The 26,545-nt window shown below is 37.4% G+C and overlaps 2 protein-coding genes across 2 annotated transcripts in view; one reads left to right on the forward strand and one right to left on the reverse strand.

Moving 5' to 3' along the window:
* Positions 1–15,314, forward strand: part of LOC149503585 (autophagy-related protein 13 homolog) — a 39,372-nt gene extending 24,058 nt beyond the window's left edge. The window contains exon 7 of the mRNA XM_089730844.1: positions 12,518–15,314. The gene's annotated coding sequence lies outside the window, so the exon portion shown is untranslated. The remainder of the gene's footprint in view (positions 1–12,517) is intronic.
* LOC149503586 (cilia- and flagella-associated protein 69) lies at positions 952–25,909 on the reverse strand. The gene is made up of 20 exons (XM_089730847.1): positions 25,537–25,909; positions 22,931–23,082; positions 18,845–19,031; positions 17,097–17,342; positions 16,881–17,012; positions 16,321–16,450; positions 15,848–15,987; positions 15,571–15,725; positions 14,951–15,135; positions 14,328–14,497; positions 12,487–12,712; positions 11,261–11,372; positions 9,359–9,475; positions 8,022–8,133; positions 7,256–7,386; positions 3,713–3,820; positions 2,434–2,564; positions 2,146–2,206; positions 1,687–1,914; positions 952–1,077 (listed from the first exon to the last, which is right to left on the reverse strand). The coding sequence occupies exons 1-20, from the start codon at positions 25,829–25,831 to the stop codon at positions 967–969; spliced, it is 3,129 nt and encodes a 1,042-aa protein (XP_089586973.1). The 5' UTR covers positions 25,832–25,909; the 3' UTR covers positions 952–966.
* Positions 25,910–26,545: the final 636 nt, after the last annotated feature.

A 26,545-nucleotide genomic window follows, 5' to 3' on the forward strand; every position in this document is an offset into this window, starting at 1 on the left:
GAAGTTGAACTTCAATGACGATTTCTCGAAGCACTGATTATTTCATAATACTGAATTCAATAGACCTACTGGTACATTCTGTATCTATTGCCTCTTACATATATGAATACTAGATTTTTTAAACTGTGTTTGCTGTTTTTACACGAATGCTTAAGAACTATATATGTATTATTTTATAAGGAAGTAAATCACTTAAATGTGAAAATGTTTATGAATAAACAAATTTATTTGAACAGTTTTTTTTTAAATCGATTTGTTCGATTTGAATCAACTAGTTTCGAGATACCGCATTAAATTTTACACAATGTTTTGTACTACACCGGGCCAAGACGTCTTTTGTGTATGTTTTAATTGGTAACTGTGTTTCGACACGGAAATTATCATACCCTTAATGTGGCAACATTGGCAACCCTGCGCTCGGATTCAAATAAATCGAACATTAACATGTGCGCACCTACCACCCTCAACGCAACACATAATCCCGAATCGTTCAACAACGCAGCTGAAGATCTAGTATCTAACCCCCTATGGTCTGGGAATGTTTGTTGTATAGTGTATTTACCGTCAATTCTCCCAGCTACGTGAGGCGACAAAAGAGTCGTTCGCTAAACTGTTTAGCCCCACAATACTATATAACACTGAAAAAAAATTAATGTAAATAATAGATAACAGATTGATCTGAAAAGTTAGCTAGGTACGCCGAAGCTTCAAAAAAGTCGATTTATTTAAATTTACCCACAATAATTATACAAGGGAATGACAACCCTAACTACAGTGAGCTATGAGTATTCACGGCTGCCAGTATGTCAGCTTTACAGTTTAATTGTACAGTTTTCTTTTATACGTTCTAAGAGGAAACAGGCATCGACCAACGAAAGGATTAAGTAATTACAGATTAGGTTTTAGAAACAAAGTAAACAGGATTGAATCGTAGAATATTTTTTATTCAAGCAACTATAAAGCCAATCATTCGTGTGGATCGTAGATAACAGTTCCCGATGTGCAAGATAAGTTGCTTATAAGCTTCTTATCCTTGGGATTGATGCTGACTACTCTAATGTTGTGGCCTGTTTGGTTCTGAAAAATACAAATCACAAATCACTGAAATGCCGCAATTTACGAAATGTTTTATTTTTTTAGACACCGTGAGAAAATCCGGTATAAATTTAAAAATAGAATTATTTTATTTATAGTTCACTTAAAGCCAGTGGACCCCGCTTTCGACTCCGATGTGTGACTATCGTTAGATTGATGGGAAAGCATTTATCCAACAAACTGTTCGCACGTCATCTGTCGTGTAAGTTAACTGTAACAAGCGGCTTCCAGAGCGAACAACTGTGCCAAGTTTCAAGTTAATCCGATATACGAACGCACCGATTATGAATTACTAAACAAACTATTACATGAAAATCGTTCTAGGGAATATCTTAATATAAAAATCTGGAAAAAATCAATTAAATAATTAATGTAAAACAAATTACGACCCCGATTCCTTATTATAGTGTCGGGAATCACTTACGTTTTAGTTTTTTCCTTCTAATGATAGAACAAATCTTACTTAGACATATGAAAGCACAATAAAGGCGCAGGTGTATCTGCTGTAAATTATAATTAGCACTCGTCTTTTATCAGATCTGACGAATGACTAAAAATGGTTTAATGCTTAAAATATAAAATAGTACTAACCTGATCATCAAGCATCGGCTTGTAAGTACGTAATATAGTGCTGTTCAGCGCTTTACGATTCAAACAACATCGGTGATGTGCCCGTACTGCGTCGTGTATCATCGCGTGCACAAGAGCGTTCCGGTCCGCGGAACGCGCGACGCAACGTACTTCGTGCAGCGCGTCTAATGCAATATTCAATCGAACGCGCCCGAGAAATTCGTAAAGCGAACGTTCTTCTTCGCGATCCTAATGACAAAAATGCATTCGATATTTAAAATTACGAAGATTAAGTCATTCCCGCGTCTTTTTGGCGCGAATTGGAAATGATAGTTTTTTTTTTTAATTTTTTTACTTCTCATTCACGTGCTCCGTTTTATCTCAAAGCGGGCTCTGGCATTTACTATGTCGTTGGTGTCTTGGATTACTGTGGCTGGTAAACATCTGGTACTAATCATAGTTTGTTGAAGAAAAACATACCTTTTTACGGAAACTTTCTAACACACATCCTTGTTGTGTTTTAATCTCTTTAGACCAGCCTCTGCAAAATCGATAATTTACGATTACAGTCGGGCATAGTAATATATTTTTTAATATATTTAAAAATATTATTATGAATAAAGAAAAGTGACATTTAAGTTTTAAAACTTCAAAATTATAAAGAAGTTACTTTCAAGTACTTAATAATAAATTCAAACAATTTAAAATAATTTTACATAATTCACTTCATCTACTCTTATCTATTCATTAGAGTAATTGCGTACTCACTTGCCAATATGTAGAAATTCTTGCAGTAGCTCATTGTCATATGGAATTAATTTAGGGATTCGTAGACTCGTTTCTGTCCACACTTCTGCTAGTTTTAAAGTTAAAAAATGAGAACACACCACCAGTGTTGCCTGAAAAGTACAATAAGTTGCCATTAATTTGATATAAAGATACTTAGACACGTGTATCAGAATTTAATCTTTTTATTGAATTGTACCTAAAGAGGGTTCGCGGTGCCAAATCCAGCAAGGAGCGAGACAGCGCGAACGAGCTCACGGTCAACCTAGCATTAAGCGGTTACCGGAGTCCATAGACATCTTAAAGTAAATACTGCCACCAACCTGGAGACTTGAGGTTTTGTCTCAATTGTACAGTAATTAATAATTTATTAATTAATTAGTAATTAGTAATTAGTAAGTAATTAGTAATTTAGTACACGGTGGCCGGCAAGAAGTGGATGAGGAGAGCAGCAGACCGGGCTCAGTGGTGTAGATTGGGAGAGGCCTATGTCCAGCAGTGGACGACTGTGGGCTGTTGATGATGATGATGTACAGTAATTTACAGGTTTAATTTTTATTACACGATGTTTATTACTTCAGCCTGGAATTCATTCCTGAATATAAGATACGTACGTATTTTATTAGAAAATTTGATTGTCTGCGGGATTCGAATACCGCAATAGCCACATCGTTCGATACTGGTAAATCGGTCTTTAAGACCAAGATGACGTCATTAATACGATTATTTTGCTATATTTTTCGCAAATGTGAAATATGAATTATTACCATGTAAAGTCTCTATGAATATGATATCTCAATTACACAATACAAAGAGAGAGAGAGGATGAGAAAAGTCGAGGATTGTGCTCAGTGGCGCGCAATTAGTGAGGCCGTATCCAGGAATGTACTGTTATTATAGGTTAACTAGCCGTACTCGCCCGCTTCGCTGGGCATTTAAAATTAACATTATTATTTATTGTCATTGTTATTAGGCGAGTCCAACACTCATATAAATATTAGCCTATCCATTAAGTACGTGTATTTTCTACATGGATACCAAGTTTCAAGTCAATCGTTTCAGTTATAACGGAACATCCGTAAAAACCCCTGTAGATTTATATACTAGTATAGATGAAGATGATGATACAAAAAGAAGGTTGAGTTCGTAGTGCATATTTAATTTCCAAATGTAATAAATCAGCTTTTTTCTTTACGAAATGCGCACGCGTCTCTCTATCCGCAGGAAACAGCCTATTAATATTATGTCAAATGAAACGAACCTCGTCTGTAGGATCTAAATTAACATTTTTGTAAAGATTGTACGCTTCATCGGCCAACGAAACTTTCTCTTCTAAATCTTCGGAAAGCATTTGTAATAATGCGTACGTCTGGAATTATATATGTTTGTTTGTTTGTTTATATGTCATTGGAATTTAATGTACTGCATAAAGCAAATCTTTGATACTATATCCTAATATGGAATCTCCGGGTCTGCGGAGGGACTCGGTTCTCTTTGTATTTTGTACCAAGGGGTCCATGGGAAGTGCTCTGAAGGATTGTTTGAGATGATTCCATCATCTCGTTCCAGTCATTGTTCTCGTCGAACCCGTCGGGCTCGGCGAGTAAATTCACCCACAAACACAGCCCACTGACTTTCTCGCCGGATAATCTCAGTGGGTTTCGGTTCCGATCCGGTGGTAGATTCTGTGAAGCACGGATCTTGCTAGGGTTCGTCTTAGCAAAGTCGTCAGGTTTGAGCCCCGTGAGCTCACCTACTAGCTATGACATGTTCTTTTTCAAACGAGGTTTTTGGAGAGTTTTTAGCTGTAGGCAGCGGCTTGGTTCTCCCTCTGGTATTGCTGTCCATGGGCAACTATAAACACTAACCATCAGGCTGGCAATAAAAAACACTAATACTACATACACAAAATAATGCACAAACAACTTAATAATGATATAGTAGCGGTGGTAATTTTTACCCAATATCTGAGTGGACAAGGGAAAAACAAAATAATATGGCAACACTGTCTGCTGAGGCGTCGGACTTTTTGGCGGGAACGTGAGGAGTGAAGTTGTGTGATTTGTTTTATTTTGTTTATTTAGTGTTTCTTCGGGTTTAAATGTGTAATAATGGTGGTTTATTAACTGTTTAATATCTGTGAAAGTGCACAAATGTGGGAAATAGAAACAAAGCCGCTGGACGTAGCTTCTCGGGATCCTCCAAAAAGTTCATTGAAATAATCTTAGTAAATGACCACCATTGTACTGAGATTATATTTCATCCCATTTCATTTCATTTAATTTCATCCCAGTTGATTAGTGTCTCAAATTAATCACCTTCATTTCATTTCACTCCATAATATCATTTTTCATAAAAAAATGAATATAAATTAAAATAAGACATGACTTAAAGATCTCAGTTACCAGGTCATAAAATCCCTTAAAAAAAAAGGCGTCATTATTGGAGATCGGCAGCGATAAAAATTAGTACCGGTAAAATGGGGCGATTAGGGATTGACAGGCGAATCGGGAAAAAACCGGGAAAATCTTTCGACGCTCAATATAAGTTTTATATTCGTTGCAAAATCTTCCATTTTTTGTAGTTTAATAGTAGAATGTTGAAAGTTCACAAAACAACTCTGAATATGCATGATAATAGCTGCTAACTTATAAAAAATCGCGTTTCAAATTAACTTCCTGTGGTGGTCATTATTTTAGTGCTAGAAACTTTGCTCTCTTTTATTTATTTGATAATAATAGAAGACGACTATGATTTATAAACGTTATTTAGTGTTTGAACCATCATATATATTAAAGGAAAGTCTCAGTTGTTATTGGTTTTAATGTATTTGATTAAATAAAAATACATGTAAAAATCTGTTGTTTTTGGGGATATTGGAGACGTCTTAGGTACAAATAACAACGAAAAAGGAGTCAATTGGGATGAGAATACGTGAAATGGAAACGACCTAAGTATAAATAGGTACATGTTTGTAGGGTTGTCTATGTAGTTATAACAATATTTTTTAAATTTGTTGGTAAAAATCTGGTTTATTCGAAGCGAAATTGGGAATAAGTCTTTATTTGAAATAGATAAGCAATTTAATATAAGTAAGTCGATTTTGCAGAGACATGTAACAAGATCAATGAAATCTCAAGGTGGACAAAAATGTCTAAGTAATACATAATAAAATATTTAATATTTGTTCAGAGTGGGGGTATTCATCTGATTAATCCATGGAATAACCGACACACCTAATCTCTTAACCCAGATAGAAATATCAGCACTGTCGATTGCACCTATAATTGAGGTGATGTCTGCCATGTACTTTTGTCAGTTTTTCAATTTTTTTTATTGATGATCACTTTGTTGGTGCAACTAAATAAATGAATAAATTAAAACTATATATAAAAATAAAAGTAGTGCCAACCCTAGGAAATTTCTCATTTCGTCCCAATTAACCGCAATTTTCGGGTAAATAGGGATTACACCTATTTTTGCATTTTTTGCTTAAACTGGAATGCTAGTTGCATAATTTTAAATTAGACAACAAAGATGCCCCCAAGACTCAATCATTTTGATCCTGATATAGCATTATATACATCAACAACTACCTTAAAATTGCTCATAAAGTTGGAATTTGTCCCTAATCGCCCCATTTTACGGTATTGAAATCTTATGATTTTGTGCCGGCTGTTCCACATCAAAGTAGGAATAGTATACCATACTCCAACTGAGAAGAGAAACAAAGTTCCCTCATACAGACCCTTGTGTTACGGAAATCAACCCTAAATGATGTACTGGTCTGTACTTGAACTGGTACTGTATTTTAACTAATATTTAGTAAATAATGAAAAATCATTAATTATCTTTAATGAGTGGTTGGGATTGTTCTGATTTTCTGTATGATACAAGTAAAGAAGACTAATTTCAACGAAAAGTAGATGAACAAACATTTAGCATTTCGAATATTTTCAGTTACGTTCCAGTGACGAATTAAGCAAAAACTATTGTGCTATTTATTTTGAATTGGGCGTGTAAAAATTCGTTCTGAGAAAACGCAGCCTTTGCCATAAAAAAAAGCATATATTTTCAACTTGCTAACCTTGAGCGGTCATAAGATGGTTGGCTTCACTTGATGGTACTATTACTGTCGTGGCGAGCAACCTCTTGGACAGGACATAAGACCTACAACGACTAGACACAGACTAAGACAGACACTTGACAAGAATTCAAAAATAAAGACAGAAATGGAACAAGGGCGGACGTGACTAGCGGCAGGCAGTACTCTTTTTGACTTCCTAAAAGACTGACACGAACCAGACGACATAGAACGAATTTATCGTTCTCATATATGCATAAAATAGACGACAAAAGAACTAACCGACAGTTCAATTACTACTACTACTATTAGGCCAAAGTTCCCTACTGTGCATGGGTCTACCCTAAGGCCCGACTTGTGGGAGACCTAAGTCTTGCTAAGTATTCCTTTACGCAGTAACCACTCGAGAACTTTTGGGCCCCAGCGGCCATCTTTGCGAAACAGCGTTGGGTTCCGCTTTAAAGACACCGCCATTATACAAATGAAACTTTGACCCTTTGTCTCGAGATAACTGGCAATCATGTTGTGACATCTACAGTGACGAATTTACAGCAAGTATACTTACTGCGCCTAAACTGATACGTAAATATGACATTCAGAAGAACTACTGAATACGCCAAGAGGCTGGATATAACGTGTTTCCAAATTTCAACATATCTCACCTAGTTCTGTTTCCTCAGTAAAAATATCTGATATCTAAACCAATAATAAAACACCTACTTTCGACAAACGCGATCCTGCCAAATCTCCAGCGGGTAAACAAACTGGAGTATTCTGACTTTCGGTTTCCCAATCTACGTGGCCGCTCAATTCATCCCGAACTTCTTGTGCCATTAGTGGATTATCCATTTCTGTTAATAAAGCAATTGATATAACTTAGCTTCCTTTATGAATGTGATATGAAATGTGAAACGGGAAGGCGCGCACACCAGCAGTTTGAAAGTTTTTATATTTGAAATGTTGTAGTATATAATATACCTATATATAAGATTGTGTCATAAGTATATAAAAATTGTAATTTTCCTTATTTCTTGTTTATTTTATTTATGCAAGTGTTTGTTTTAATACGATTTGGTACTTCTGAGAAATAGACTAGCTTAGGCTTGCATTTTATTTCAGTGTTTACGAAAATTACATGCAAGTTCTTGTTTGCGAAAGCTCGGTACTTTGTCGCTTACTCTTTTTTTTATTGCTTAGATGGGTGAACGAGCTCTCACAGCCCACCTGGTGTTAAATGGTTACTGGAGCCCATAGACATCTACAACGTAAATGCGCCACCCACCTTGAGACATAAATTCTAAGGCCTCAAGTATAGTTACAACGGCTGCCCCACCCTTCAAACCGCAACGCATTACTGCTTCACGGCAGAAATAAACAGGGCGGTGGCACCTACCCGTGCGGACTCACAAGAGGTCCTGCCACCAGTAAAAAGTGGTCCGATTTTTATCATTTTAAACGTAGTAATCAGATACAAATCAATCCGAACCTTGTATGACACCATTTTCATCGAGGACGACTCCAGTCCTACGACAATCATCTCTGAAAATAGCCGCTAAGAGACTTGCGATTGTCGCACCTCTCTTCACTAAGTTCGGATACTTGAAATTATAAAACAATAATAATTAGGTAAAATTATAAAAAAAAAAGAAATATATAAACAGTTGTATTCACAAAACCATGAAAACATATTATTATAAATGCTTTTATAGATGTCTATTTATGCCAACTGTTTTATTTTCTTGACGTATGGGCTAGTGCTATACTTTATTAAACTACGATACTATACGATCAAAGCTGTGGGTATAGGCTTGCAAAAATAAAAAGGGCAGAAAATATGTACATAACTGTATTCTAAAACTATTTGAAATGTAAATAAACTGTATTTATTTTCTATAGTATTCTTCTCAATCGTTTCACTCTTAACTGAGTGGTGGTGAGCGTCATACCTAAGAACACTTTGAATTTATTTGAGTGTTTGATTTTCTTTATAGCTTTACGGTTTATCTTTCAGTTAAAGTTATTCCATTTTGACACGACGTATTTCTTGCCCAGTATCAACTTGTAATTTTTTTTTATTGCATAGATCGGTGGACGAGCTCACAGCCCACCTGGTGTTAAGTGGTTACTGGAGCCCATAGACATTTACAACGTAAATGCGCCACCCACCTTGACATATAAGTTCTAAAATCTCAGTATAGTTACAACGGCTGCCCCACCCTTCAAGCCGAAACGCATTGCTGCTTCACGACAGAAATAGGTATAATTAGGCTCGTTTAGGGGACCTCGCACTGTAGTTCTGGTTTGGTGGTTTGGTCCACGGCACTGGCTACCTCCCGCGCGGTCTTGTGCCGTCCAGCCTTCCTAGCACGACGAGGCGTTCTATGGACCGACTATCTCGTCGTGAAACGTGTCTGAAGAAAGCCCACCATCCGAGACTACTACAGAAAACAGAAGCTGCTTGATGCCGAGTTCTTGAGGTATCGATATGTTTGTACGAAACACAGTCCACAAAACTCCAAGCACTCTTACCCAGCACCACATTTTCAGTGCGTCTAATTTCTTCTTTTCCACTTCTCGGACAGTTCACCGTCCTAACTAACCCACAATTTACTGAGTTCCTCGGCGTATATTCTCAGTGACTCGCGATTCCGATCCGGTGTTAGATTCTGAGAAGAACTGCTCTGGCTAGTTTTAAGGCTAGTGCTAGCAAATTCAGTAGCGTATAAAAATATGGAAAAGATTAATGCTCCAACGAGTCTGTTATTTGTAGTTTTAGTTATATTTCTATTTCTCCATACTTTTGTATTATATAGTATTTCTTACAGTATTAGAAGCACCGAGATTGGCTCGCCAAGACACCAGCTGACCGACGGCTTCGCCTGCGCAAGCCACGTCACAGATTACCGCTAACGCAATGCACTGGACCGGAGCACGCGTCATCTGTAATGCAATTTAATCACGCATGTATAACACGATCGTGATTGTAAAATATGTGGCATAATTGGTTAAGAACAATTCTTCTGTTTCGTTTTCCCAACTGGAAGGAGACTGCATCGACAAAGAGGTCGGAGCTAGACGAAAACCCTCCTCCGACCCTCGGCTCGGCGGCGGCGGAACGGCGTCGATAGGGAAGAAGAGCTCTCCCTCTTCCATTACGCCGCCTCCTGCGAGATGGTGAACTCTCTGAAGTCGAGCAGCGCCTGCCGGGATCGTCACTGCCGATCATCGTAACCACCACGTTCGGCAGCGATAGGCCTATCTTCGCGACGAATATTTATTAAGTTTGTATTTCATTGGAAAAGTTGGTACCCGTTTGCGGGATTCGAACACATGGTGGGTGAGCATTAAAACTTAATTTATGTTAGATTCGTCTTCTCTTTAGTAAGGGCTAAGTGCTTGTGGCATTTTAATTGTTTCAATACATTTAAAAGCATTCCAGGGCATTTCAACTTAAGTGTGTTTGTTTCTTTTTCTTACGACCACGTTCTATTTTAGTAAATTACCTAATACCGAATTGTATTTTTAGTACATCTCAAGCGGCTGTATTCTTTTGTAACCTTTCATATTGATTGATTTGATCAAGCTTACTTAGAAATAGTATTAATACCTTTTTATTAATCTATTACAAAAAATATATATCTGTTCACGCGGAAAATTACTTTAACACAGATTTTAGTATACTGCAAATATGATGCGTTTTTTTATTTCTATGAATTGCTACCTTAAAATATTTATCTGTCTTCAATTATAAAAAGTAACTAAGAAACTACGATTTCGACGCTTCTGATATTAGAGTTTTAATCATGTAACAGCAAAAACGGAATTAATATAAGGCACGATTTAACGTAGTATATAATAATATTATACAATATGTAAATCGTTACAATATGTAAAATTAAGGCACGTCTTAGAAAAGGTAACTCAAAAAATTATTTTCTTTTTGTACGAAAATAATCTTGCGCGTCTACCAATAACAGAACGCAATCACGCAATCTAAGAACATATTAATAATAATTATTAAATAAGTCAAGATTGAAAACAGGTAGGGCTTAAAAAAATAAACAATTATAATAATTATTCAGTACGTATGTACGTGACGTTCCGTTGTTCCAGTTCAAACACAATAATAACAATACCCGTTGGTCTTACTATGAATGCCATTAGAACAAATTTCTGATGTGACTTTATAGATTTAAAAGTAATCATTAGAAATTATGTACCTATTATTTAGTGTAGACATTAAAAAATAGCTTATATCATACGAACCCTTTGACGCTATTGCTAGATAATATGAAAATTATTTGTAGTACAAACTCTGATCGAGCTATATTACAAGCGGTCATTTAAAAAGCCGTTATATTAATATATTTTTGAGGTTGTCCAGAAAAATAGCAGACTCATTTGACGCGCGTGCTCAACGGCGTCAAGTTAAATTATTTTAGTGTTCTTAACACAATTACTTTTTTCATACCCTTATTCGAGGAGAATGTACTTATTGACGTGGGTAGACGCTAACGCAACCGATGAGTCCAACTTAGCTTACAGCGACTATTTACGTTATATTATCCTGTAATCGTATTTATTAGCCTAGCAGTGGACGAGTATGGGCGGTTGATGACGATGATACTGGTTCGCTTATACATATATGTAATACGAGCGTAGTTTTGATTGGAAATTATACGACCAAACCAAAGTTCTATCATCAAAACTATGCAATTAACGTACAGTAATAATATCCAGCAACTTGTAAATGCCGTCTTTGGCCACGAAGCTCCTGCGATACTCTTGCCTCCATATTATAGATTCCCATATGAAGTTTAAGAGTGATATTAGTAATCTGAAAAGAGAACACGATGGTAATATAAAACATACCTGATTTTTATTGTAAAGTTTTACAATGATTGAAATCTTTTTTTCTTCTAAGATAAAACTATTTTAATTATGGGAACGCGCTTATTTTAGTCCTGTATTTTTTTTCTTTTTATTCTCAAAACAAATGAGCCGTCGCTGGAAGGTAGCTAAATGTGAAACAATGATATATTTTTTTGAATAGGTATATATGCATAAAAGGATAATTTACGACAAAAATTCATGTAGCATAATGAAAAATAAAATATTAATATTAAGAAACAGTCTAGAGAGGCTATTTCAGGCTCTCCTAGACGTGTAGGTGAGCTCACAGGACTCAAACCAGGAGTGTTGATAACATTGGCCCTAGCAGAATCTACCACCGGCTCGGAAACTCGGCCCATTGAGAAGATCCGTCGAGAAACTCAGTGGGTTGTGTATATGGGTTAATTTACTCGTCGAGCCCTTCGTCGCCAGCGACGGCTTCGGCGAGGACGTGACGGGTGCTTGAGGTACCTAAAAGCACCGTTAATGGAACGGGAGGATCCGAAATGACTGTACACACTGCTACATATAGACGGTATTTATACATATATACACTATCATATAGCGTCGCCACGCCAGCAATTGATTTTACGTACGGTTATAGATGTTTCACATCAAAAAGGAAACGCTGTTTATTTGGGTCTGAAGTATATTAGAATTTGAGACTTGGACTTACACTCTTTAAGTTGAGGAAACATTCATTTAACCCAGGTGTAAACTACTTTTTAATCAATGGGGCAGTTTTAATTTTAATTTACGAAACTTTATTTATAATAAATAATAGAATAAAAAAATATAAAACTAAAATAATAAGTAATGATTTCATATACAAATTTGAATGCAAGATTAAAACGTACAAGATAAGAACAGAAAAATGAATTGATGGGAGAAAGACGATAAAATAAATGCTATTTTAGAAATGCTTGGCGTCGGGCCGCGTGTTGCTCTTCTTTGACTTAACCACATTCGATAACTTCGGTAACTCTCAAGCAAGGCAGGACGTGATATAAATTACCTTTGAGAGTGTTCTTAAAAAACAAGTGTCAAAAGTCACGAACCTATCACTGACGATTAAATGTTTGTTCAAAGAATGCAGAACCACGTCGAGCAATCTCTCAGCCACAGTGTTAGTTGAACTGGGCCATTTGATCGTGGGGTAAACACAGCAGCTCACTCTACCCTCGACTTCGACGGCGCTCGTCAGTAACCGTAGACAAACGGATATTATAACTTGACTCTTTTCTATCGGAGGTTGCCTTTGCTCTATAAGGCTGTAGCACAGACCTGGCGATGTAACGTGAAATTGAGAACTTCGTGCTTTTTTATTTTATTTTTTATTCTTTACTAGCTGACCCGGCAGACTTTGTAGTGCCTCAATCGATAAATAAAAGACCTAAATTTTTGTATAAAATAAACTCAAAACAAACAAACAAAAGGAATCCGTCCGACGGAGGACACATCAAAGAAAAAACAAAATTGTTATTTTTATTTAATTCCGAGCATTTTCATATTTATCTACATTTTAAACCTTCTCTGGACTTCCACAACTAATTCAAGACCAAAATGAGCCAAATCGGTGCAGCCGTTCTAGAGTTTTAGCGAGACTAACGAACAGCAATTCATTTTTATATATTTAGATTAGAGCCATACAACTATTAGGTTAAGTCGCCTAACTTCGTGCTTAATCGTAAATGAATATCTGTAATTGGAGTTAAAAAGAATTGATTGAAGGGTTTTGTTATTTGTTTCCCAGCAAAAGAACTCATTTAGTGTTAAGTTTGATTAAAAGAGCCGATAAAAATTGCAATATAAATGTCGTTACCCAATTTAAGGTCGAGGTCTCAATTATATTATTAAAAAGAAAACCCCTCAAAACACCAAAATAATTACGGCCACATATTTTCTTTTTCGAGTTTTGTTACACGAAATACATTCTTTGTTGTGAAAGTCTTGTTAATGGATTTAAGCTCTGGCATAGTCGGATCACTCGATACGAATACGCTTTCAAGTTATGGGAAAACTTCGAGAAGCAACAGCAGAAGTTCTTGTTCATCATGATCCCATACAAATTTATGGCGTTCGTGGCTTAGCTATATAATGCGTTCTTCTGCAGTAAACCACAGCTGCAAGTGCTTGTTTCAATTCTTATGTTATTGGCAAAACAGCTACTCACAGTTTTTGATTCGTGTGTCCCCCGCAAATCAAAAAAAGGAACTAAAAAGGCCCTAAAATGCTTCATAAAATTTTGATAAGTTTGTAAAAGTGATATTTTTAACAATAAAAAACAAAAAAAATATATTTTTTTTGTCACAAGTAATTGCCAAGCAAATGTGTAATGTAAAACTTTTGGTTCTGTATTTACAGTTGATAAAAAAAAATTGCTTTTTAAATTATTGATACTATAAAAACACGCTAAGCAGCGATTTCAACAATACGAAGCAAGTCACGTTTTTATTTATACATTTAAGCAGTATTCGTGAATGTTTTAATTCTAAATTAATTCTAATTCTGAATGACACGTTCCGATAGTCAATGAATAAGAATTAGGCTTCATATAAATATTCTATGAATAATTTTATCCTCATCATGGATGTACATCGTGAAAGTGAACTAAGCACATTTATTTAATACATTAAGTTAGTTATAGCGTTATATAGCCATAATACATATTACAAATATGCTATTGATGGATATAGACCTACACGCACAGAAGGAAGAAATTCGATCAGCCTACGATTAAATGAATAGAAATCTCTTTATAAACGCTTTAACTTTGTACAAATCGGTACACAACCATACCCACTATCTACCAAAACAAAATCAATTAATCCATTGTTAAAAAATTCAACCCAACACCTACACGTTTCGCTTTCATAGTTGAATAGAAAGTTTCGCATACGTATAAGTATAATGATGCCGTGGGTTTCGAAGAGTTCACGAAGGGATATCTCTCTTGCTTTCTTGTCCTTCCGCCGGTTGTGGGTTGCGACTTGTAAGAGCCTTACACACCAGTACAGTGTGGAGAGATCATATGGACTTTCTGAATACCATTCGATATACCACATTATCCTGTCAACAACAACTCTAATTGTTCTAAATTGAAAATAATTGTAAAAAGACCAGCTTTAACAAAAATCACTTTAAATAAAAATAAAAAACATATTCCAAAACAAATTAATATACACTAAAAACAATAATCATCGAAATCGGTTGGCGTGATATTGAGTTATTCATTATTTGTCACGCACGTACTTAATGCAAATTTAAGACTTATATGGTTTTCTCAAGGATACCATTATCAGAACTGGACTAAATTGGAATGGGACCACACGAGAAGCGTCAGCTTTCATAAAAAAAGAATCATCAAAATCGATTCACCCAGTCAAAAGTTATGAGGCAACAACCATAAAAAAAACACATACAGTCGAATTGAGAACCTCCTCCTTTTTTGAAGTCGATTAATAAAATGAGTTATCTGGGCTGAAGGGTAAAAATAACTTAGGTAATCCGTAGATGACTAACCGATGTATTAAAGTACATTCAGCCACTAAAACGGGCGGTATTGCAGACATAGAACAGACTAAGGCTTGTAACGCAGCTTTACGTAGTTCAGCGAACAAAGGGGCGGACCAATTGGCTCTCAGGGCACAGAGTCCGGGATCCAGCAGATACATCAAACCAATCAACCAGTGTCGATCTTCTACGAGCTATCAATGAAACAACGAATGAAAGAATTAAAAAAAAAAAACGATATTTATGGTTTAATCTCGCTATTTTTTTTATTATTGACAGACAGCCTTAGTCTTCCGTGCCCACGAAAAGTCGGAAATACTCGTAATATAAAGGACAAGATAAAATACGAGGTTAAACCGTAAATGCAATTTTAATTGTGAATAAAGAAAATTATAAATGAAAAGTATTTTTAATTCCCCTACTCATTTTGTTTTCTTGAACTTGCACGTGAGGTACTAACGTTCTGCTTGTTTCTATAATTGGAGGGTGAGACTATTATGTTACACTATAAGTGAGATTGATATAAGCTCGAGATTAATATAAGCGTTATATTCTGAAGGCCCCTGTCTGTTCAGAGAAGCTGTTTGAAGCTAAGTAAGTAAAAGATGGAGATGAAAACAGTCACTCACGAATCTATGAAAACTGAATATTTTGAGGTGTGCAACACTTAAATATATCAACGTCTTCTTGAAATGTACATCTATTTGTGAAGTGTTCATATTTACGGTGGCGGTCCAATCTTTTCTCGGTGGTATTTCCGACATAACCGACATAGACATTACATCTAGAAAAAACATGAATAGCGAATTCTTAAAAGATATATTCACAAATATCAAGACGTACTATTAGTTGACAGTATGTGAAATACTATTATCAGGGGTTAGTTATGTATATTGAAATTTTTACCCGGCATAAGGTGATTGGAAAATGTTTGCATCCGATCGCCGAAGCAGTGCAGTAAAGCAGTTGCTAAAACAGTCATTGTGATCCTTTCGTGTCGATGCTCCTTCGCGCGGCACACGAATCGATAAGACCAGATGAAACAACTAAAATTATTTAACATTCGCATTAGCGTAGGATTAGCTAAAAAAAAATTATTTATGCGTATATAGATTATATCCAAGGCACGTGCCTACTGAGGCCTGTATTAGAGAGGTGTTATAGAGGTTATTGGGGACCAACAATCCCAAGGGGTAGAGCCTAGCCAACAACTTAATTAAAATATCGTTTAGTTGAGTGATCGAGCTCACGGGTGTCAGTCACTTGATACGAGTACAACAGATGATTTATCTGTTAGACCAAGAGGACTTAAAATAAAAAAACTATGATTAAAGGACATTTTTACAAGTATTGTTTTTTCTAATAAAATCGTTGTTAACCTTTGTGCATAATTATTGGGACAGGGAAGCGACGCTTTTAAATTAGAAATCTCTTCCATCTGCCGTATAGTGGTTTTCAATAAGAGAAGAAGTAATGAGAGAGTTTTTGATAAATGTATACTGCTATCGCCTGCAAGATCGAAATGTTTATCTTAATTTTATGAAAAAATGCAGTATCCCTAGTTTTTAACAATAAAATCATTAAATTAACAAAAATAGTTAAAAACTAAAATCAAGAAATACAATTTAATATAGTATATTGTATACTGGTGATCTTGATCGGTATATTGTGCCAATGTAACTAAATTGTATTATAACGGTCCTTGATATGTGTGCAATGCTTCTAGTTAATTGGACGTCTTGAAGTTTGACGAAGAGAACGTTGAAAGATTCTGTTACAGAGATAGATATAGGGCAAGCCGATACCTATATCGTTTTAATAGAGTAAGCGTTTAACGCGCGTTAATACTGTAGGTTTTCGAGCTACACTCAGACCTTTGTTCTGTTAGAAATACTACATACCTTGCTTGACCTAGGGAAATTCCTTCTAATATTCTTACCCAATTTAACAGTGCAGTCTCTCACAGGTTCTGCTGGATTTATATCATAAACAGGCAACTGTCTATCAGGGAAATAAGGATTGAACCTATAAAACACGTTCTCTATTATATTATCCTTCATCATTTCTATACCTGAAATATAAGGAGTTACATTTTAAAAACCTAGCCCCCGTAACTTATTAGCTATGACACACAAACAAAAGAATTGTCACTCACAATTATCGGAAGTGTCGTAGGCGAGAAGTAAAGCCAATTCAAGAAAAGTGCCGAACCGTGAACTCTTAGCTACAGCTAGCATTCTCACGACAGTATTGAATAGAACCGGAACGGCTGCCGCTAATGTATGCCGAAGGTGCACCGATCCTTGTTTACGGAGAACATCAGGTGTCGAAAGGTGCCAAATTATACCGCTAGATACTGTATTGAAAAGATCATCTTCCTCCAATATTATCAGCAAATAACCTGTAACAAACAACGTTTTTATATGTAACATTTCTATCACACAAAATGGCTTGGTCTAACAACGTTTTTTTTTTAAATAAACAACATTCCTGTCATCGTAGTATATATGCCACAATCATAGCCGACACCTACGACGCTAGGAAAGTATAATTGAGACTCAGACTTCATGTTGATGTCTATGGGCTTCGGTACCACTTGGTGGTCCAGGCGAGGGTGGGAGGTGAGCTCGTTCACCCTTTTATGCAATAAAAACTATTTCAACCGCGATGTAACTCGCGGAGCGATGCGTTATGTTATAGATTCATGTGGGTCACAGCTATGAGAGGGTATGTTATCCCAATAACCGTCACGAACAATAATAATAATGACGCGAAAAAGCCATACACAGCTACATACACGTTTGATGTGTTTTGTGGATGTTTTTTTTCGCACACAATGTAATTTACTTTTAAAATTGAACGGAACAAATATCTTTGTCTTCCATTGTGGACTCACGAAATATAGGTACAATCACTAAAACGTCAAGTACTTAAGCTTTGTTAGTATGGTGGTTTAGTTAATTAAACATGTTTCCCATTTACTTTAAACTTATGGTTTATGTCCGTCATTGTTCCCTTATATATGTTTTTAATACACTGCGCGTTAGGTACCTACACTACGCAATATTCATAGAGCCTGAATACATCAGGTCGCGACTGCTTCATTCTAGATTCTATAGCGATGAATGACAATTCACAACAAAGGCCGTGGTTGTGAATTTCAGTCACGTAATCATTTCATAAATAATTAGAACCCAATTCCCCAGACTTAATTGTTATTGGGCCCATTAAGTGCGATGCGCCATTGACCTACAAGCACATTGAATTATTTCGTGATATTATAACAACAAAATGTTTGTTAGTATGTAGTGTTTAAAAGTCGTCACAGATTGTAACCAATGCTCTGCCTATTTCGACCAAAAACTAGTCTTAGGTGCGATTTGAAGGATTTTTTTTCTCCTACCTTATCTGATAGCCTTGAGAGGCTATTTCAGCTTCTCCTTGACTTGCAGGTGAGCTTACGGGGCTCAAACCGGGAGTGTTACTAACAGTGGCCCTAGCAAGAGCAGTGCTTCAGAATCTACTACCGGATCGGAAACGCGACCCACTGAGAAGGCGAGAAACCCAGTGGGCTATGGGTTAATTGCTATATGCTATGGGTTAATTCACTCGTCGAGCCCTTCGTCGCAAGCGACGCGCTCGACGAGGACGGTGACCGGTTATAGTTTACGTTGTGATATCAACGGACTTGAAGCCATATCATGAGTTGATGTCGCCTGTTCATTAAAATAATTGAATTTCCCAACTAAATTGAAACATTTTTAAATCAACATTTCTATTAACTGACTTGGACGGACGGTCACCGTTTAAAGCCCATAGATATCAAAATATATTTTCACATATAAAATTGAATAGGATGATTGTACGTACGAGTATATCTTTGAAGAACATTTGAAGACTTACCCAGAAATCCGATATAATTTCTAATATTGTTGAAATATTTGACAACATCCGATGCGGCATTCAAAATGATCGGTTGACCAATATTTTGCAATAATTGATGTAAGCCTTCTCTCAACGTCGGTTGTTTTTGTATCGAATCCACAAGGTGATCCAAAATAACACAAATGCTGTCTAGATTGTCTATTTTCTATATTGGTATTTAGGAATATTATTAATAGATATATAAAGTTTTAATTATTATAAGCTTATTATATAATAATTATAAGCTCATCATAATAATCAAGATTTTTTTTGCGTCATATACATATGACCTGGATTAATTTGTAAATAAGACATTTCTTTTAATTATCCATTTATGTTCATAAGCTACAACAATATGTTGGTATTAAAATGCCAGAACACGACGCATGTTAACATTTATTGATTGTCTCGTCCCTGTTGGGATTCCCGGCCTTATTGGGTGAGAGGTCAGCTGAACGGATTCTTAATAAGTATTCAATAAGAGAGCCATTTGTCAACGTTTTGACGCTGAATTCTGGTGGTTTCCGGTAGATCGTACATTTTGCTTTTACAAAAGCAAATTATACAATAATAACCCCTCTATAGGTACGAATTGAGAAACTTCATGTTTCACGAAGGGTGCGAATCTATGTGAGAAAAATATTTTGCATGTCCTCAATAGGTGGCGCACAACAACTTCCCTGAATCGCGCTAGCATTGCGAGCAATCGATGATAGTCTAGACAGGAATACGGGGTGGACCTTTAAACCAGCGTCGAAATCGCCAACTCACCCACAATTAATAATTTTTGATCGCCGAGAATCTGAATGAAGTTCGATTCTCAGCTGTATAAACTGGAAAATACTGAAAATTGTAATTGAGTACATATACGGATATATTTGAATGAGTATATCAAGGGTTGAAAGGCGATTTGGTGAAAGCGACATTTCGCTTAATATGGGACATTTATCTTTGTAATTAAAGGTGCGTATTATTTGGTATTAGCATTGTTTTTAATTGAACTTCATATAGAATTCAAATAGCTGAAGAAGTTTTTTGTTATATATTTTCTCGAAAATTTACTGGGGGTAGAGGACCTCTTGTGAGTCCGCGCGGATAGGTACCATCGCCCTGCCTATTTCTGCCGTGAAGCAGTAATGCGTTTCAGTCTGAAGGGTAGGGCAGCCGTTGTAACTATACTGAGATCTTAGAACTTATATCTCAAGGTGGGTGGCGCATTTACGTTGTAGATGTCTGTGGGCTCCAGTAACCACTTAACACCAGGTGGGCTGTGAGCGCGTCCACACATATAAGCAATAAAAAACAAATAATAATTAAAGTTAAAATGGCTCTCTTGTAAAAATGCAAAAATCTCTCTTAACCAATTAGCTTTTCACCTCTTTATTTACAAAATTAATTAAACGTAGATCAAGTTAAGGAAAATTATTGCCACCGAGGTTTGATGGCGTAGTCTTCATGGTGGCTGCGATTTCACTGAGTTAATATCAATTGGCCAATTTTGGAACCACTGTCTGAGAGTTAAGACTGGTCTGAAGTGTATTTGCGTTTAGGGGCTGGTTACTACTAGAGTAGTAAATAGCCGTGGCATCGGTGAAGAGAGCTAGTTGGGTCTGCTGTGACCTGTCAATGTCATTAGGCAGATCTGCACAGAGCGATTAGTCTTGCAAATGCCTGGACCCAGCTATTTATAAATAAACTAAAAAATAGCAGAGAGAGGATGGAACTTTGCGGAACTCCAGCCGTAATAAGGCAGGGGCGAAACGAATTCCCTCAACTTGATAGCGAAACGAACAGCTCGACAAGAAGTCTCGAAGGATGAGCACGAGACTGTCTGACACGTCCAAGTATGAAAACCAAACCGTTGTGCCAAATTTGTTGAACGCCTTTGTGATGTCGAAGAAGAGGCAGCACACTGAGTATTTCGCCGGATCTTCTCAGTGGGTCGCGTTTCCAATCCAGTGGTAGATTTTGCGAAGTACTGCTCTTGTTAGTGCCGGTTTGAGCCCAAAGAGCTCACTTACACGCTGAAATAGCCTCTCATGGCTATCAGCATAAGTAGCAAAAAAAAAAGAAGAGGGCTCTCAATGGCTTGGGTCGGTTAAGATCTACGAGAATGTACCTGTGCCCGTGTCTTGAATCGGTTCTATCCGGAGCAGCACAGAGATTTTGAGAGTATACTCGCGACAAGAGTCACTAACAGGCAGTACAATAATGCCTACTGCACGTCTATACCTAGCATCGATCCCCTGGCACCGATACCCCGGGTTCAGGATTCTTAACTACAATTTCCAGTTTATACTGCCGAGAATCGAACTTAACTTTATTAACTAAAGTTTCTCGGCGACCAAAAATAGTATTGTTGTTGTGTGTAGACCGGCGTTTTTAACGTCTCTTCAATTGTGCGTCCCGTTTTCCTTTCTAGACTATCATCGGTTGCTAGTAATGCTAGCGCAATCTAGGAGTATTGTACTGCGACATCTATTGACGACATGCAAAATATTTCCTCTACATAGATACGCACCCTTCCTGAAAAATGACGTTACCGAATCTCGCGTACGTCTACGTATTATTCTTATCTAGTTTAATTTTGTGTAAGCAAAATGTTTAATGTCAGACGAGGCTTGAGGAGAGTCCTTAGCAATTGGCAACGGCTTAGCTGTATCCCTGACCTCGCTGATGACTACTTCTTATCAGTTAGACAATATGCTTGTCTCTTTATTTTAAATCTTCTATGATTACTAGAGCTACCAATATGACTACTCCATCAAACGTCGGTAGCAATAATTAACCTAATAAGCTTCAAATAATAAACCTTACCTTGAACTATGCTTAATATTTTTTTTACATACCTAACCATTCAACCTTCCTCATAACTCAAATTTGTCCGGACTCTTAATTATTTTCAGTTGAAATAGCCGAGAACCGTACTTTATAATATCGTCTCGGTGACCAAAAATTGTCAATTGTGTGTGTAGACCGGCGTTTTTGACGCCTCTTCAAATGTATCTCCCGTTTCCCTTTCTAGACTATCATCGGCTGCTAACAATACTAGCGCGATTTAGGGAAATTGTTCTGCGCCATCTATTGACGACATATAAAATATATTTCTTCCAAAGGCTCCACACCCTTCCTGGAAAAGTAGGTCTCTCAAACTAAGATTTAAATAGGAAGGGTGCTAGAAGTGACATTAGGGTAACACCTATAGAAAAATGTGGAGCACAGTGAATGTTAGACAAAGGGTTGTGTAAGGAATAGAAGGATGTTCTGAATAACTAAATAATGATCCGCCAAATTATTATCATGTATCCTCTAGCCTCTTTTTTATCTCGGGCCGGGGGCCGAATCTCATATGAGATGTCTACGCCTTGGGGCCACAATCGATATGTGGGACTGGATGGGCTGTAGATATTGAAAAGAGACCGCGGGCCCAAGGTAGTTTCAAGGGGCCAGAGCTGAGCGAGCGCCCTCCTTTGTTCCCTCACTAGGCCACGGTGGCACGATGCCGAGAGGGAAGAAGAGCTCTCCGTCCCTCGTTCCGCCACCTCTTTCTGCGAGATGGTGGACTCACAGGCATCGAGCATCGCTTGACAGGTCTCGTCGCTGCCGAGCATCGTAGCCACGACGAGACGGTTGGCAGCGACAGGCACGGTCCTATTTTTGCGAAGACGACGCGGCGCGAACGTGTGCTCCGATGTGCCCTCGTTGCAGCCACTGCACTGGTGGTACTTTGGCATCGGCTCTTTCTGGGCGACAAGGTACAGGTAGCGGCCAAAACAGCCGTGACCCGTAAGAGCCTGCGACGCTCAGAAGGTGACACGTCCTCGGTCGCGATTGACCTAGTCTGGGAGGACCGAGTGGATAGCCTTAACAGTATATCTGGCCGTGGGCGGGGCCCGCCAGGCATGTATCCTCATGAACCAACTTCGAACTACAACCTTCCAATATGTAATGACAATTTGTATTGAAATAGTTTAATGGGAAACGGCCACTATGGTCGTCTTTGATTCTGACTGAATCTTGTTATAAAGTAATCGCCGAAACTGTTGATCTATGTTCAAAGGATACGAAACCGTTTCTTGATATTTCACTGAAGTCCCGAACATGTGCATCCAAACGTTCGACTTGTTCATTTACGGTTGAATCCTTTACTAAAAATTCTAATTTCTTGGCAATATCCCAATCATAAAGGGCAATACAATTCTCCGTTTCCTTGCGATCTAAAAAGAACCATCCTAATTTTAACAGCCTATATTTCTATATTTTACGATTTTTGCTACAGCAGTTCTAGTTTCCACCTGTCTATTTCTGACGCGAAGCAGTCACGGACTTCGGTTTGGAGGGTACAGTCGTTATGCAATTGAGAGAGAATTGTTTTAAGGTGAGCGACGTTACAATGATACGAATTGATAAGTCACATACAAAATTCGTTTTGTAATTGATGCTGCTTAGGAAAAACTGTGTGCTTAGAAGACACTGTGAAATACAATCAGGCTTCCTAAGATTAAGACTAAATACATATAATATTTAAATCTAAAATTCTATCGGGCCGAACCTCATGGGAAATTTCCGCGCGTAGGAGTCGCGCGGGTATGTAGGTCTTGACAGTCCACCCATGTTGGGAGCGAAGCGCGGGTCCAAGGATGATTTTTGGGCCTACCCACCAAAAGATTTCTCTTGTACTCTTTCACCCGACGTCCGATCTCCGCCCAGGTTTAGAACCCGGACTGAGTAAGGGGGTTCCCGCGTTCAACACTACAATCAGATTCGCGGTGCCACCCCGAGGATGTCCGATCAAGGGGTCGTCGACGACATACGAGGCCGGTTTGCACAGTACTGTTATGCCGCCCGAGTGGTGCCATTCGTGTTCCGGGATACCTCGCTGGGCTAGAACCAGCCCGTCGGGTCAGAACGCGATACCCTGCCGACCGTGTTGCTCTTCCACAGTGCGTCCGTCGAAACGGTATCCTACGGTGGAGCCTTTACCCTCTCAGATTGCCCTGTCATCAACACCGGGAGTAGACTGCTTCCTCACAGGGGCTGGATCTTGGCGAACACCCTCCTCCCGCCCCATGAAGTGATTTGGGCAGCCCCAAACAAATAAATAAAAAAATTAATGTATGCATCAAATATATTTTTTTAATTTGATCCCGTTATTTACGAAATTAAGCCAAAAATTCTAGAAATAATATTTAATTCATCAAATATCACCATTACAAATTTTAATGACTCAGCCCTGTATCCATTCATTTAATTCTAACATTGCTCAACTATAAAATGAAAATATAAAATAGAAGGTTATACGTTTATTCATAAGTTCTTCGTTATCGGAGTTCAAGTTTCAACCTTTAAACGCAAAACATGCGATCTAGTGCAGTTATTAGAAAAAATAATAATTACTAATCGATGACGTTTACTATTGTCATGAGATTTGTCGAAGAACTAAGATAGAAATCATCATTTTAAAATAATGTTACCGCCATTGGATCCACGAGTTTGAGTATGTTTATTAAGAAAATGCCGTAAAATTTGTTCCCAATAGTGACATTAATAGTGCACTTAACAATAGAACGTTTTAATTGAGATTTTTTGTGTTATCGCGATAGGAACCGTACATAAGCATCCTCCCTCAATCAATACGACCTCTATAGTCAAATGCGGTCTTTTAACACTCATTGTTCGTTTGCTCGCTGTACCTATAGGCACTTTGAGAGGCTACAAATAAAGTAACTATTCCATTCTAGGCAACATAGTTTCACATAATTTATTATATTAATTGCATTTGCTCTTAGGAGATTACCATTGATTGTAATTTAAGAAATGTTGTAATTGTTTCTCAGAATTGGATAATGAATTTCTTGACCTGACTAGCTTCCCCATTTTACTAACAACTACCAATTTTGGTTTATTTCTGCACAGCGAGGCAATCATGTGTACCGGTGATGTAACCCAATGGTGGCATAGCCGAAATTCTGACTAAATTAAAACTATTCCTTAACAAGATCGCCGACGGCATTCTCGATACGATATCTATAGTTTCTAGTAACCGTTTTAAAACAGATATATTGTCGTTTGCGCTTGTACGCTGTGGAGAAATAGAATAACTGACTAGTTGTACTAATGAAAAGGTAAGACCGTCGTCAAACAATAGTATCGCTTGGAGGTCGTACGGTCCAGTGAAATTAATTTCATTAAAAGGATAAGTGTGCAATGGAAAGCGATGTGTCCTAAAATAGCTACTTTCCTTATGGTAGGACGCTTTCTTTGTACTACAACGATTGTTGAATTTAATGTAGCAGCTTAGGTACTACTAGTTGCAACACATAATCTATATATATATATAAATGAATTGCTGTTCGTTAGTCTCGCAAAAACTCGAGAACGGCTGGATCGATTTGGCTAATTTTGGTCTTGAATTATTCGTGGAAGTCCAGGGAAGGTTTAAAAGGTAGATAAATATGAAAATGCCCGGAAATAAATAAAAATAACATTTTTGATGTTCTTCTTTGATGTGTCCCCCGTCGGACGGATTCCTTTTGTTTGTTTATACAAAAGTTTAGGTCTTTTATTTATCGATTGAGGCAGTACGAAGTCTGCCGGGTCAGCTAGTTTTACAATAAATATTAATTACAATATTATAAAGTTCTTAAGAAAATTTGTAAATAAATAATTACCCAAAACGAAAGGATCCAAATGTTTGGCTAAGCCTTTTTCTAGTGTTACCGTCTTTGAATATTTTTTCCCTTCGATACCGTGTTTGCATCCGTAACTTTCTGAGGATTCAATGCTCGATTCTTTTGAAATTTTTTCGAATTCATTTCCATGCTTTACCTTTCTCATAAAGATAGTGTGCGATGACGATTTCGAGATTCCACAATCACTTATAGCCTTAGTTGCACTAGAATATTTACTGTCTTGTGTCTCCAAGCCGGTTTTTTTTAAAGATTTTCGTCGTCCCTTAGATTCCATAACGAAATAAAGGTTTTCTGTTTGGAGAAGCCAGTAAATTCTGACACGAAATCTCTAACAAAGCGATGCCTAATTTGTTATTCTAATGGAAGTGACATCACACTTTTCAAAAAATTGGACGTTGTGAACTTCAATGACACCTACCGACCTTTTTGGGTGTCTTTTAAGTAATTTAAATTGAAGTCGTCGTGGCCTAAGAGATATATATACAGGTGCATTCGTGTTGAGCGATGCACCTGTGTTCGAATCCCAGGCGGGCACCAATTTTTCTAATGAATTACGTACTCAACAAATGTTCATGATTGACTTCCACGGTGAAGCAATAACATCGTGTAATAAAAGTGAAACCCGCAAAATTATACTTTACGTAATTACTGGTGGTAGAACCTCTTGTGAGTCCGCGCGGGTAGATTCCACTGCCCTACCTATTTCTGCCGTGAAGCAGTAATGCGTTTCGGTTTGAAGGGTAGGGCAGCCGTTGTAGCTATACTGAGATCTTAGAACTTATATCTGAAGGTGGGTGGCGCATTTACGTTGTAGATGTCCATGGGCTTCAGTAACCACTTAGCACCAGGTGAGCTGTGAGCTCGTCCACCCATATAAGCAATAAATAAATAAAATAAAAAAATTAGGACAGTGTTATGCAACAAACGGTAAATCATAAGTGACATCTATTTTTCACAAAGATGGCGAGCGAATCAAATCGGTCAGGCC

The sequence above is a fragment of the Bombyx mandarina genome, chromosome 01, assembly GCF_030267445.1.
Source record: "Bombyx mandarina strain Sakado chromosome 01, ASM3026744v2".
Classification (NCBI taxonomy): Eukaryota; Metazoa; Arthropoda; class Insecta; order Lepidoptera; family Bombycidae; genus Bombyx; species Bombyx mandarina.

Bases quoted from the DNA above. Each gene is read 5' to 3' on its own strand.
- LOC149503586 (XM_089730847.1), bottom strand. From the start codon at position 25,831: ATGGAATCTAAGGGACGACGAAAATCTTTAAAAAAAACCGGCTTGGAG. The intron at 19,032-22,930 runs GTATCCTTTGAA...ATACCAATATAG, and splicing joins AAATATCAAGAAACGGTTTC to AAAATAGACAATCTAGACAG. The intron at 17,343-18,844 runs GTAAGTCTTCAA...TGTTTGTTACAG, and splicing joins AAATTATATCGGATTTCTGG to GTTATTTGCTGATAATATTG.